We start from the raw sequence: 15,289 nt of genomic DNA, 5'->3' as shown, positions 1-15,289 counted from the left end.
GGGGCCTGAATTCATCTCTGCTGCAACTCTGCTGAAGACACTGGGAACTGAGTCCGGGTGTTGTTCTTTAATAATGGGTTTCTTCAAGGGTCCCTGGCTTTGGAAGAGCTACAGGAGGAGGACATCAAGGCCTGTCTACACCTTCAGAACACAGTACAAGACCCATCTGTTTACCAAAGCCATACTGCTGTAAATGAAGACAGACAAACATTAACATGGGGCGGGGAAAGAGAATGTCTGTGGGAGGGGAATAAAAAAAAAAAAACTCACTCAGCTGCTCTAGAAAACCTCCCAAGGAGAGGTGGGGAGCAGCATTCACAGACATCCAACTGGACAACACTTTGCACTTCAGTTACTTGTTTGGCTTGTAGATTCTGTGGTGACATAGGCCATGTCTACACTACCCGCCGGATTGGCGGGTAGTAATCGATCTATCGGGGATCGATTTATTGCATCTCATCTAGATGTGATAAATCGATCCCCGAATCACGCCCGTACTCCACCTCAGCAAGAGGAGTAAGCAGAGTCGATGGGGGAGCCGCGGCGGTCGACTTGCTGCCGTGAGGACAGCCAGGTAAGTCGAACTAAGATACTTTGACGCGTAGCTGAAGTTGTGTATCTTAGATCGTTTTCCCCCCCACCCCCCAGTAGACCAGCCCATACAATAAAAGAGACTCTAGCTAGAGAATTCCCAATACGGAAGCCAGAGGGAGCTAGGTGTATATTAGGTTCCACATTACCTGGTGCCCGAAACCAAGACCCGAGACTTACCTATAATTTATGCAGCTCACTATCTTGTTTGATTATGTTGCACTGTATGTTTATTCACACAGTTATTAAGCCTCGTCTTCATGTGCTCTGGGCTCACTGTAAAACCTGCGATGGAGTCTCGAGAAGTGGTTTGGTTCTCCCAGAGGCCTGGACTAGAGCATGCAGACATTACAATTGACTAGTAACGTTCAGATACAATTATTTTGCGGGTGGCCTGAACCATCTTAAACTTGGACTATTAGTTTTTAAGCTACTAGCTCAGCTGTGGAACAACTGAGGACATTTTAGGTCATTATTCTTACAGCCTTGCCCTCCATGCCAAAGATCTGTGGAGTCAGTGGAGTGTACCACCCCTGTATGCCTTGCCATTCCACATCGGAGGGCATAGGAGAGAGTCGCCAAGGAAGAGAACCGTAACACATACAGTAAATGTGGCATAAAGAGGGCTCCTCCCTTTGCTGTACATTGGAATTGAGAGCCTCTTGAGGGAGCCTTACACAATACTGCAAGCCAAAACCAAAATTTTTTTTTGGACCGATTAGTAAAAAATCCCCCCCCCCACCCATCATCTTACTAAGGGCAGACAGAATCTGCTTGGGCTGGTAGATGTTTGTTGACCATTTTGCAAGGCATAAAGGCATTTATTAAAGTTATTTGTATTACGGTTGCGCCAAGGCGCTCCGGTCATGGACTAGGACTCCGTTGTGCTAAGTGCAGTATAAACACAGAACAAAAAGACACTCCCTGCCCCAAGGAGCGTAGCTCTGTTCAGTTCTCAGCTGTCCGTCAGCATGGAGGATGAGCCCCTAAGTGACTTGTTTCCTGGACAGTCGCTGTCGATCTCCCACTTTTATTATCTTACTGATTTTGTAAGCAATTATACTTAAGATGGTGGAAAACAGGGTAACTAAATTGATCCCCCATCATGTTACATTTCTTCCACTGCAATTCTGCTTGTGTCCCTTGTCTGGGTCGTCATCCTCCTCAGCCAGCTAACAGCTGGAAGGGTGTGAATGCCACTTAGCAGAACAAAAGTCTTTCCTCCTCTTACCCCAGCATTGGCCAGCACCAGCGAGTGCATTTGATTGTAACTTAGACACTATAACATTTTAAAGTATGTCTCCCCCTAGTGGTCAAATGACCTGGGCACCAGAGTGGAATGAATTTTGACCCTTTGGCAACCCAGTAGCTCAGCAGGAAGAATCCATTGAGAAGGTGAGGTGAGCATGTGGGCAGGAGCATGCAGTGGGCATGGAGAGGAGACAGCCATTTCACACTGGACGCAGGAAACAGAGTGCAGAAAGTGCCCAGCCTGCATAGGAGGGGCTGCATGCCTGCCTTAAAACCGACCTTCCAGCCTCACAGTATTTAAGTTAAATAGTGAAGGAAAGCTGGTATATTATGGCAAATCCATCTTTAAAGTATTAGATCTCGTTTCCCACAGGCTGCAGGGGCCAGGTTTCATGCAGAAATGCGAGCCATAGAAATACAGGGGGGGAGAGCAATACAGTAATTATGGCCCAGCACAAGGGACACCGTTGCCGCTGGATCATTTTCTAGAGGCCATCAGAGTCGGCGTTAGGAAGTTTAATACACGGAGGCCTGGGGCTACTCAGGCTGAGAAAGGACAAATGGTTTTACACCTAATTAGGAGACTGTTGGTTGAAAATAGAGCAGATGGTATTGAACTGATAAGATGTAAATAGCAGTAATACTTAGCGCTAATAGGGCTTCTAATTAGTAACTCATTCTCACAGCCCCCAAGCCCATTTAACAGAAGGGGAAGGTGAGGCAGGGTGAGTAAGTGGCTTGTTCAAAGTCACAGGAGGAGACAGGCATCTTTGAGAGAGAGAGAGTGATCTTATGTGGTCAGGATCAGTGTCCAGTCCTCAACTACTAGTCATTTTCTCCAATGTATTCGCCTAATAAGTATTATTTAATTCAGGAGGGGTGTTTAGTTACTGATGTGTGCACTAGAAATTGAACCCAGGGTATTTGTGAATTGCTTGAGGCACTGGACTGAAACAGCTTGGAGGTTTTGCACTGAAGGGCAAGGATCTTCCCTGCCTATGTATAGTACGTAGGACAACTTGGGATGTGCACGGTTGTTTATAGTAGCACTGCCATGCGACATGCCTCGAGGCTCTTGTTTGGATGTGAATAAACATAAGCACCGCCTCTAGGCTGTGCTGTGGGGTATTAAGGGGAGTTTTCTTTGCAGGGGTTAGGGAACGGATGGGATATTGCTATGGAAAGGGTTTAATGCAATTGCTCTACCTTTTTCCATCCAACAATACCTTCAGTTCCTGGGATGTTCATTGAAAGGCGGGTACTCCGCAGCAGAGGGCAATGTTAAAATGTGCGGGACTGAAATGGCAAAGTGGGAATCTGACTAATGAGTGGAGGAATGTTTCAGTGACAAGCCTGCTGACGGACCATGGACACGTTCCAGGATGTGTTCCAGAAGGTGGAGAAGATTGGGGAAGGCACCTATGGAGTGGTGTACAAGGCGAGGAACAAGCGGACAGGCCAGCTGGTGGCTCTGAAGAAGATCCGTCTGGATTCGTGAGTGTCCATGCTCCCAACCACGGTCCAGGTCACACATTCCACCCTGAAGCCAGAACTCTAGGGTCATGCCAACGCTAGGGTTTGAAACCGTGTCTGAAACGTTTTCCCAACACAGCTACTGTGGTTAGGCAACCCACATCACAGCATTAAGAAGCCATGATAGTGCCCTGCTGGGCCTGTCTGTAGCATAGTCTAGACCTCTTAGGATCAAAACCCAGCCCGGAAGGGAGCAGCAAACCATGCCATCTCCAGTCAAGCTTGAAATGGTTATCAAGCACAGCTGTGCCCAAACCATACTCGAGAACCATCATCTAGCCAGGCCACTTTGTGTTGCACTGTAGACAAGGCCTAACCTTCCTAATGGCACACAATCCTCACCCCTCATTCAAACTTTCTGATCAGCATGACAAGCTAAGAGCTCCCCGACAGGAATGGGAAGCACGATCAGTCTGAGAACAAGTATTCTAAGATCACCTGTGCCCCAGAAACTGGCCTGTACACTCCTTGTCATAACATCCCCCTCTGCATGCTCCTCCTCAAGCCGGTCTTAAAGCACTTCTCTCCCTAGCATGGACAGCCTCAAACCAGGGCCAACACTTGTTGGAAGTTGGCTAGGCTGCCTCTGCGCATGCCAGTGGGACAACCAGGCTGGCTTAGGGCTTTTGCTGGGCCGTATAAAGAAGGGCCAGATTTTCAGGAGGACACCTCACCCACAATGCCATGTATGACTGAGCTCTGGCCCCAGTTATGTGTGCTGAGCACTTGAAAATCGGATCCTGAGCTCTCCTGAAAATCTAGGCCTAAGTTGTCTGAATACATATGGGGAGGGTCCTAGATCGAGACACCTTATATTTTCTGTCCTAAGCCCCTGTGAGTATCCACCAAAAAGAAAGGAGGTCGTCCGTGAGCCACATGACCAGCTGAACTGGCATTTACCTGCTAGTATCACCCCAGGAAATAATGAGTCTGTTTTCCCCCATAGGGAGACAGAAGGGGTTCCGAGTACAGCAATCCGAGAAATCTCTCTGCTCAAAGAACTTAAGCACCCAAATATAGTGAGGTAAGAGACGCACTCAGTCTGGCCATGGAATGGGGGCGGTCGGGTCGTTGCAATACGACTCACTCACTCCTGATCAAGTGCAGTTGTGTCAAGCTGAGGAGCACAAGGATGTTAAACGTCTCCCAGCGTTGTGTGTGCCAAGGAAGAGGGTTGTTGATAAAAAGGAAACGGACAAGGCATTTCTCAGTCAGTCAAGTATAAAAAAAATCGTTTTCTGCTCGCTCTCTGCCATAACCACTCACTTAGCTATTTTTCAAACAGTAAGTGCCTATCGAAGTCCCTGAGTGTTATTCAGAGTCATTACCCTGACACAGAGCAATGGAAAAGGCCACAGTTCCAGTTGATGGATTATGTTTTTAGACAGACACACATTAAGAAGTGTCTGGAACTTAAAAATCAGATGAACCATCTCTTTTAACAGAGTGAATTAGCATTCAAAGTGGAGCAGATTTACAATTTCACAGTCTTCACATGTTTCTTTTTCCTTCTGCGGTTGCATTAGTGGTATAGAGAACATAATGGCCTTTTTCTCCATTGGGCATCTTAAACTTTGTTTTTCCCCTGGCAATGTCCTTAGTGTGTTTTTGGTTTTTAAACTTGGTCACCTTGCTGAGCTAATGGAGAAGATGACCGTGGCTGCGAGACTTTTGTGGAGAAATTCAAATGCAGGAAACATGATGTAAAAATGTGTCTGGGTGTTGACAGTCAGACACCAAATAAACAGAAATGGAGATAGGTGGCCAAGGACACCGAATGCCATGCTTTGGCTGTGAAAAACAACAGGGTGTCTTACAGCAGGGCTCCAACTCTTGTGGGGTCGGTTATCTTCACCCCTTTTCTTAGCATTAGCCAGAGCTGCTGGGCTACAAGCAAGCTTTCCTAGTCAAGGCTCACTCCTTTCTGAAAGACCTTCCCAAGCAAGATTTCCTCTCCCCTCCTTAAAATCCAGGCCAGAGCTGCAGCTCTGGAGTGGCTATTTTGGAGAGCAGCAGCAGAATGCTGCCGATTACAGTTACCCTTCCAACTAGATTTGTAATTCGCTGAAGTGTAGCTGTAAGAGCCACGTCCGGCCCGGCTCAGCAGACTCGGGCTCACGGGGCTATAAAATTGCAGTGTAGATGTTCGGGCTCAAGCTGGAGCCCAGGCTCTGAGAACGTGTGCGGGGGTCTCAGACCCCAGGCTCCAGGCCGAGGCTGCACATCTACACTGCAGTTTTACAGAGCTGCAGCCTGAGCCCTGGAAGCCCAGGTCAGCTGACCCAGGTTCCAAGACTCGGTGCATAGGCACTGACTTATTCTGGCACCAGTGGGTGCTTGACCCCTCCATTGGCCCCCAGCCCCGCCCCAACTCCACCCCTGCCCTGCCCCCATTCCAACCCCTTCCCCAAAGTGCCTGCCCCAACTCTGCCCCCTCCTGCCCCTGTTCAACTCCTTCCCCAAATCCCAGCCCCCGCCTCCTCCCCTGAGTGCACCAGGTTCCCGCTCCTCCTTCCCTCCCGGAGCTTGCTACAGCTGTTTGGTGGTGGCAAGCGCTGGGAGGTAGGCAGAGGAGCGGGGACGCGGTGCGCTCGGTGGAGGAGGTGGAGGTGAGGCAGGGCGGGGTGCTTGGGTGCCAGTGGGTGCAGAGCATCTACTACTTTTTCCCCGTGGGTGCTCCAGCCCCAGAGCACCCATGGAGTCAGCGCCTATGACTCAGTGCTGTCGTGTAGACATACTGATAGATTCCAAGACCAGAAGAGACCACTGTGATCATCTAGTCTGTCCTCCTATATAGCACAGGCTGGAGAACTTCCCCACAGTAATTCCAAGAGCAGAGCTCCCATCTGGATTTAAAAATGGTCAGTGATGGAGAATCCACCCAACTAATGCATATTGGCTACATTTTTGCTTTCATCAGGCTGTCCTGGTTCTTTTCAGAAATGCCCATTCATGTGCAGGATGGTTTGCCACCTGCACTAAACTCTTCCCTCCAGTCTGACCAGATACAACAGGCCAGCTCCTCAACTGGCATAGCTCTGCCTTCCAGTGGAGCTCTGCCAAGTTACACACATTGGTCACCTGGCCCTATTATCCCATTTACAAACTAGCTGCTGCTAATATAATGTAGAGAAGTTAGATAATAGCTAGTAAGCACGAGGCATTTCAAATAAATCCTGTTCCATTCAGCTGCTGAAGAAAAGACGCTAGCAGAGGGATTGTGGGCCTGCTAGAGGAGAACCTATCTGTGTTACCCACTCGCCTGTTCTACCGCTGTTTCATTACCGAAATCAGTATTGGTTTGGAGCACTGCTGTATAAAGCTGGTCAGGACTGTTTTTAATAAGACTGGGTATGGTCATGTTTTGTTCTTAGGCTTCTAGATGTTGTGCACAGTCAGAAGAAGCTGTATCTGGTGTTTGAGTATCTGAATCAGGACTTGAAAAAGTACATGGACTCGTCCCGGACAGGGGAGCTCCCTTTAAGTTTGGTAAAGGTACGAAGTTTAGAGAAGTAAGCGTGCCGCCTTGGCAGAATACCTACAGGCGGTTAAGGCTGTGTTTATACCTACTGCCCTCTGCTGGATGGACCCAGAACTGCTCAGCTGTGTGTTAGACTTTATACTGCTAGCAGAAATTGTTGGTAAGCTCCCACGGTAAATACCTGACTCCCACAGAAGGCAGTGGGAGCAGTGAGTGATGAGCACCTCTGCAAGTCAGGCCCAAGGTGCTGTTTGAGCTGAAAGATTCTAGACCGTATTGTCTGGTTCGTTAATTTCCCAGCCATTTCCAGATTTCTCAGCTTGTTTGACCAGCAACAAAACAAGTGAAGTTGGGGGAGACAGTCCAGGGAGCTACCGCTAATTCTTTTGATATTGAGCAACACGCTGCTGGCACTGGCACTGGCAGTGTCAGTGACAGCACAGCGTGGATTTGACTCCTTCCCTCCCCAAGGCAGCAGGAACGTGTCAGTGTATTGCTGGGTTGTGATCAGAAGCTCTGCCTTGGGTTTGGATGGAGCTTGGGCATCTGGGCTGTGGGGGAGAAGTTAAGAACATAAGAACGGCCCTACTGGGTCAGACCATCAGTCCATCCAGCCCAGTATCCTGGCTTCTGACAGTGGCCAGTGCCAGGTGCCCCAGAGGGAATGAACAGAACAGGGAATCATCCAGTGATCCATCCCCTGTCGCTCATTCCCAGCTTCTGGCAAACAGAGGCGAGGGCCACCATCCCTGCCCATCCTGGCTAATAGCCATTGATGGACCTACCCTCCATGAATGTATCTAGTTCTTTTTTGAAGTTATATTGCAACCGTGAAATATTTTCCATACAGATGTTGGACACTTCCTTAATGAAGATCTACCATATTTCAAAGGTTGTCATTTAAACCAGCCCTGTTTTCCACATTGTCTCATTGCATGGATGTCTGAATCTCTCCTTTTAGAGCTATCTGTTCCAGCTGCTGCAGGGTGTGAACTTCTGTCACTCGCACAGAGTCATTCATAGAGACTTAAAGCCTCAGAATTTGCTTATCAACGAAGTGGGAGCCATCAAACTGGCAGATTTTGGTCTGGCTAGAGCCTTCGGGGTTCCACTGCGCACTTACACTCACGAGGTAATGGCTGTGTCCCATCTGATCTAAGGGCCTTCACCTGGGTATCTTAGTGCCAGTCTCGCTCTCTGGTTTCTCTCGTCTGAATTATTTGACTCCTGTGAAAATAATGATTTCAGAGGGGTAGCCATGTTAGTCTGTGTCAGCAAAAACAACAAGGACTCCTTGTGGGTTAGTCTCTAAAGTGCTACAAGGACTCCTTGTTTTTATGGAAAATAATGTAATCTATGAATTTCTAATATGCCCGTCACTGTAAAATCTGTGTATCGGGCACTACAGTGGCCTGCACTGTTGATTAGATGCCACTTCCTGTGTGGTTGGAGGGGGCATAGATGGATGTTGTACATAAATAATCTTTCCAAGCTGAACACAGCAGGAACTGTCCCTTGCTAAGAGCAGAGACCTGTGTGTACCTGCCATGTGAAACTAGACTGAAGAAGGGGTAGCCAATAGGTGGACTGGGGCCCAGATCTGGACCCCCAGTTGCTTTTGAACAGACCCTGAAATTTTATTTAATTTTCTTCTCTGGAGTCTGGACCGTGACAAAAAAATTGTCTACCCCTGGACTAATGCTTTTGTTTTGGTTTCATGTAGGTGGTAACCTTATGGTACCGGGCCCCCGAAATCTTGCTGGGATGTAAATACTACTCGACTGCAGTGGATGTCTGGAGCATTGGCTGTATCTTTGCAGAAATGGTAGAATAGGTTTAACCTTTTTCTAAGCGAATGGTCCCTTCTTTTTAACATCACCTTCATGCTATTCAGGCTCACGCTTATCCATTTTTTACCATGGTCCTGGATGGCACTGGGAATGCACCACGGAAAAAGCAGCTAGGAAGTTAGCAGCTTCTTAATTGTGCATTCAGGGTAAAATTCACTCCCCACAGGCAGGGCCCAGCACAAGAACTAGCCACCACTTACAGCCTATTTCTCTCTATATGCGCACTTAAATCGTCCAAAAACTGCCCTCTGCATCAGGGTGAAATTTAACCTGGGCTGGCCAAAACGGGACGGCAAGAGCAAAGGGGACAAATGCCCAGTTTTGCCAAAAAAGTGGGGTGCGACCCCAGCGGGGTGCAGAGGAACATGAGGGGGGAGAGCGCAACGCCAGCCCTGCTTGGGACGGTGGGCTTGGGAGATCAGCTTGGACTGAGTCAGCCCCCTGTGGGTGGGCAGCAGGGGATCTTGGGCTGGCCCTGCACGAGGGTAGAGGGGGGCTTTGGGCCGGCCCCACGCAGATGGGCTCAGGCTGGTCCTGGACTGGTGGCAGGATGTGCTCAGGCCAGCCCCATGCATGGTGCGGGGGAGAGGAGGGCCTCAGGCCGGCCCTGTGCAGTGTCCCGTTTTCCCTTTGGCGAAATATGGTCACTCTATTTTAACCTCAGTGCTTGGATAACTGCTGCTAAGAGCTGGGTGTAGCAAGAAGATCCATTACAGAACTCGTGTCCCCCTGCACCTGAGGCTCTCACGCTGTGGTCTGCAGAGAACTGGCATTTCACCTCAAGTGCCAGAAAGTCTGGATTCCTTTAAAAGCAGCTCGAAACAAGGAGAAGACGGACCTAGCTGCCACCACTAGGGCCTGCTGCCACATTAGAGGGGCAGAAGCAGAGGATGCCCTCAGGGATCAGAGCCATCAGTGGGGAGGGAGCTTGTGCAGCTGGGCAAAATCTGCAAGGGGAGCAGGTGGGAGAGAAATACGCTGAGAGGAACTCCCAGGTGTTTGTTCCTCTCGCTGATATATGTACAGAGCCCAGGGTGGGGGTAGTGGAATGAAGAGGACCAGCAGATGCAATGTTATTTAATTTGCCCAAACACTTACTGTATTCTAGACAGTCACTAAACACTTCCCTAGCGTTATGTTGCCATGGAAGGGGTTGCCCTACATCGGAGATGAACGTTATTCTTATTAGGGAATAATGTGAAGGAAACTTAATGGCCTGGATCTGGTGCTTTTGTTGCTCCCAGGTGACGAGAAAAGCCCTGTTTCCGGGGGATTCTGAAATTGACCAGCTCTTCCGGATTTTCCGCACCCTGGGCACACCCACCGAGGCAGCGTGGCCGGGGGTGACCCAGCTTCCTGACTATAAAGGAAACTTTCCCAGGTGGGCGAGAAAAGAGATGAAGGAGCTCGTTCCGAACTTGGATCGGGATGGGCGAGACTTGCTGGCGGTGAGTTCTGAGCAGGTGTTGGGGGCGCTCAGCCCTTTCCAGTAGGGCAACGGGGGAAGCACGTGTTCAGCTGAAACGACAAAGCGCAGATCAGGTGGTGGTTGTGTTTTGCCTCACCCCTGACCCGTGCTCTTGTATGTTGGATGTGTTGGACACACACAGGTTCCTGCGTGGGAGTAGGGATTAGTTCTACTGGGCTCCATGTACAAATGGCTGGATGAAATTCTCTGGCTAAAATACTGTGCTATGTAGGCAGTTACACTATGATCGTAACTGTCTCTTTCGGCCATAAACGCTATGAATCTTTTCTGTTCAAGTTCCTGTAGCACATGCAGCTCTGTGGTATCTGAGCACCTAAAAAGATTCAGGGGGCCGGAGTATTGGGGTGATTGCTGTTTTTCTCTTAACGTCCCTCCAGTGTCTTCCACACTGAAAAACATACAAACTTTAGCTGCATGTGGGACGACTGCACCTGGAATCTTGTTCTTAACAACAGATTCCCAGCCCCATTGAGCCTCAGAGCTAGTAATGTAGGTTGCTAAGTGCTACATAGTAGCTGTGGTGCAGGATGGGTGTATATTGATAAATCTCAATACACATTCATGCTGTAGAGTTTTTTTTCCCCCTTAGTAAATAGAGTAAGAAAATCCTAAAGTCGTGGAACAGCTGTTAAAACTACATTTAGTGGAATCCTCTAGGAAACACAGGCTGGTGGAAGGGATTTCACCTTTTACAGTGTTCCTTTGCCTGTGATTTTTTGATCCAAGAGGGGTTATTGGGCAGTGATTTACCGGGGGTGGGGGTGGAGAAAGGGGGCGGAGGAATTGTTGTACTGTGAAGTACAACTGCAGCAGCGTGGCCAGCGTGCTTGTCTGGAACAGACTCCTACCCTGCACATGCTCAGGGCACAATGTGCTGGCTCTGATCCAACTCAGGCAAGGTCTATGACTGCAGCCCACAGAGGACTTTTTGGGGGGCCCTCCTTTTTCTAAATAATTGGGAAACCATGTGGCTTGGTGGTTGGCCACCAGCCTGGGGCCTGGCAGATCTGGGTTCTGTACCAAGCCTGCTACTCTGTGTCATTAGGTGAATCACAATATCTGTGGACCTCAGTTTCCACATCTGGAAAATGGGGATATCAGTCTCTAGCTACTCAACTTGGATATTGCCACACCTGATTAAAATCAGTAAAGCCCTCTTGGGCTATCAAATAAAGGCCCCATGTAATAATTGGTTCTCTTTGGAGGCCAGAGTCTAGCAGAGGGGAAGCGGCACTGGCTTGAGCTATTTGAAAGCTTTTGCATTTGGTTCAATTAAACATCCGGTTTTAAAAACAAAAACCCAAATCCTCTTGGTTTTCTTTTGCAGCAATTGTTACTGTATGACCCCGACAGGCGCATTTCAGCCAAGGCAGCCCTCAACCACCAGTACTTCTTCTGGCAAAGCCCCCGGGACCCTGAAGACCAGCACATGCTGCAGAAACACTGCAGATGAAAGGACGCAGCGCCTCTGGCCGCCTGTATTCCTGATGCTGAGCTCTGTGCATCAGTGCATTTACCCTCGCTGGTGGCTGAGCAGGGAGGCTGGCTGGGGTTGAAATGCCTCCATATTACAAAGGAACTTGGAGGGAAGTGTTAGTTCTCATTTAGACAGAGGTGTTTGGATGCTCTCAGCCCATTGCTGGGGGTATCTGTTAGGGCCGTTAGAGACTTCTTGAGGTAGTTGTTATATGTGATAGGGACAGGCCTGATGGCACCATCCATCAGCCTATAATACTGACTGGGGGACACTGAATTCGCACACGGGAGAGCAACTTCCGAATCCTCGTCCCCTTGCCTGGGAGTGTAGCGAAAGTGAGGGTTGGAGCAGTGTAGCTTGTTTGTCCTTTCAACACCCAGTCCTGGCTGTGGTTCAGATAGCCCATTGCAAAGAGATTTGTCAGCTTCCCTCCCAGCATCAGGCAGTGCTTGACCTAAAGCAGCGGGGAGAGTCTGCTGCCTCCAGCCAGGAGCGACGCTGTTTATTGCTATTAAAAAGAAGAGGGGCTGTTAGTATTAGATAAGACTTTGTCTTCAACTGTTTAAGCATTTTAGAGTTTTAATTCCTAGTTAAACAGCAAGTGAAAATATCTTAAGAATGATCTTCATCGTGCAAGAAAGAGAAGCCGAAGGCTCCCGCTATGGCAACGTGTGAAGTCACAGTTCTGGAGAACACGCCCTTGTGTTGTCCAAATGGAAAAAGTTCAGTCACTTAGGTTGGCTTTGACAATATTTTACTGTTTATCTTTTGAGTGATTTAGCACCAGGTTTTGATGCAGTTGTGGGAACTCTCTCCTCCAGTAAAGAAAATACATAGAATTTGTTCCTTAGTCTCGGTTGTTTATGTTATAGGCTGCTCAATTGTTTAGCCACCCCCTGGACCGGGGTAGTGATGGAATCTGACAATCTCTCATGTACGCCAGAACCTCGACCTGTGTCCACAGCACCGGCCTATCCAGCTGGTCCATTTCTTTATTACAGGCCTTCTCTTTTCCCTTTGTCACCTTCTTCAGGTCAGAACTGTCAGATGCTGAGGTAGAAGAATGGGCAGAGAACATAAAGATATCGCTGCTGCAGGGAGAAAGTTTCTTTCAAACAAAAGCTTTGTTTGACTTTAAGTTTTATTTTCTGAAATACTCTGAAGACAGAGGAGTTACTTTGTTCCATATTTTGTTTTCCCACCTGCCTTAAAAAGGGGGCTGCAGAGACTCTGATAAATGAATTAAACGGCATTACTCTGTGGGGATCTCTCTCATCTGTCTCCAGCTGTTGAAGGGAACTGCGGTCACACAGCCATGTAACACTGAACCAGCGGCTCAGCATTCCAGCTGGGTACAATGTTGTGCTCTCTCTTGCAGTATTTGATTCATAACGGATATCCCTACGCCTCTTTCAGCATTACTCTAGGAGGGGGACCATGTTGTCTTTCTCCAGCTGTTGAAGGTAACTGCAGTCACATAGCCATGTAACACTAAGCCATTGGCCCTTTCTTTCCCCGTTCCAATCCATCTTGTACCTACAGTGCAGATTTGGAGGCTAGCAGGGATATCTAAACCCTCTCATTCCTATCACTGGATTTAAAAAATCCCAGAGAGACCAGGTAGTAAGGTAATATATTTTATTAGCCTAACAGAAGTTGGTGCAATAAAAAATACTGCCTCACCCACTGTCTCTCTGTAATGTCCTGGGACCAACATCGCTACAACACTGCAGATAAAATGACGCATTGTCAAAAGACCTCATGGAACAGCTGCCTTAGAGAGGCTGGCCACACTCAAGGGTTACTTTCAGATTTGCTCATTCCTTAGGAATGAGCACACTGCTGAATCCTCATTCATAGGGGTTGGAACTAGCACCCCTTGGCTTGAAGTAGTTTCCATCATATACAGGGTTTACAGTTTGGTTCAATGGTTCTCAGCACCCCCACTATCCACATTGTTCCAGCACCCCTGACCTCAATGCTGTTCTCTTAGGAAAGCGGCAGCTAAGACTGTTGCAAAAATAGTTGGTGCAAGGTTGTATTTTAGTGACATTTTATATACTAAGTGCTAAGCACTTGGAGAGGCAAAATATTTCCTAGATACAGATGAATCATGCCAAAAGAACTCTTCGCAGCTATTTATTCCAATTTTTAAATCAATTTGATTGGACAATGCTGGGTTTGTTTTTAAGCAGTACATGGGGAGTAGTAGCTGTGTTCTCATCCAATCCTGGAGGAGAGACAATACCATGTGACTTATCTGACCCATCCCAATCAAGCAACACAACTTGAATTTCAAACATGAATGACCAATTCCTAGAGTAACGATATGTGTCCATTACCCTCTGAATAGCAAATCTGAGAAACTCATGACCTGCTCAGGGAAATTCCATGAGAAAGAAAAGAGGCAAAATCTGCTAAATAAGATATTCGTTCCTGGGCCAGTTCAGACTTTGTTGCCAAATCTCTAGCTGGAAGGAACCCCTGGCCCCGTGGAACAGATTGAAATACTGGTGTGATGCTCTCTGCTGAAATTCCAGGACCCTGACCTGTGGTCAATGAACTGTTCATTGCCAATTCTGAGCATCTTTGGGTCAGGAAAGTGGACTGGAGTCAGTAGCGCGATTCATACCTAGGCCTTCTAAGGGGCCTGCAAGCTGAACATGTACACCAGAGACTGCTTCACCAGCTTCCTGCCTCTAACCCAGTTTCCCCATCCTAGTACTCCTGACAGTAAATCAGAGGGAAAGTTTTACAGAGCAATTAAGTAGGCACTTAAGTTACAAAACTCACAAACATTTAATTACACTGTATTCCCCAAACTTTCATCAGCACCGAGGAACAGTTATTTACCATTTTTAAAGCAGTACCATGTCCCCTTAGTGAGCTGGGAAAGGGAGCAGCATAGGGGTGAATGGTGCTGCAGGTTTTTTTAGCCCTTTCCAACAGATTAACTAAAAGGAAGGTTGACTCACCTGTCTAGGAAAGCTCAGAGATTGCAGTACAATTACACTGTCTGCAGAGGAGAACCATACCTTCATGAGTTGCAAACCCTGGAGAAATACCCTAGAGTTGTTACACAGCTGCTGGAAGACAGAAGGAGGCTACCTGAGGCAGCTTTAGACAGAGAGCTACTCTGTGATTGGCTGGCTACAAGCCTGCTGGGAATCTGCAGGGCTATAAAGGCCAATGAGCTGCTGCAGGTTAGAACAGGAGCTTGTGGGCGCTAGTGCTGACAGGCAGTAGACCAGGAACCTGACTGAAAGCACGTAAGGCTAGTAACACTGAGATTCTAGGGTACATCTTGTTTTCTTTGGTGTACCAATAAACTGCCTTAGTTCATGAGCTGACTGTCTGTCTGCCCCCTGTTCAAAAGACCCAGGCAACCATCACAGGAAATCATTAGTAAAACCGGTGAGTACTGACAAGCATCTGATTCCAACCCACAGCTGATTAGAGAAGTTTAAAACATGCATTAATGGCATTCTGTTGGCAGATCAGCAGCTCTTCACCTGGCTTGTAGGCCCTCGTTCTGCGTGGTAGGCCACATTTCCTCCCATCCAGCTGTTGCTTGGCATTTGGAAAAGGCAGAATGATCTGCAGTTCCCATTGGTTGA

At 48.1% G+C, this 15,289-nt stretch overlaps 1 protein-coding gene across 1 annotated transcript; it reads left to right on the top strand.

Annotated features, from left to right (window-relative positions):
• Window positions 1–3,207: 3,207 nt before the first annotated feature.
• Window positions 3,208–12,681, top strand: CDK3 (cyclin dependent kinase 3). Its single transcript, XM_044983425.1, has 7 exons — window positions 3,208–3,336; window positions 4,322–4,399; window positions 6,750–6,870; window positions 7,818–7,988; window positions 8,580–8,681; window positions 9,951–10,154; window positions 11,523–12,681. Exons 1-7 carry the CDS (start codon window positions 3,209–3,211, stop codon window positions 11,646–11,648), a joined length of 930 nt encoding a protein of 309 aa, XP_044839360.1. The 5' UTR covers window position 3,208; the 3' UTR covers window positions 11,649–12,681.
• Window positions 12,682–15,289: the final 2,608 nt, after the last annotated feature.

The sequence above is a fragment of the Mauremys mutica genome, chromosome 12 (genome assembly GCF_020497125.1).
Source record: "Mauremys mutica isolate MM-2020 ecotype Southern chromosome 12, ASM2049712v1, whole genome shotgun sequence".
In the NCBI taxonomy this organism is placed as follows: domain Eukaryota; kingdom Metazoa; phylum Chordata; order Testudines; family Geoemydidae; genus Mauremys; species Mauremys mutica.
This window is presented reverse-complemented; position numbering and strand designations above follow the sequence as displayed.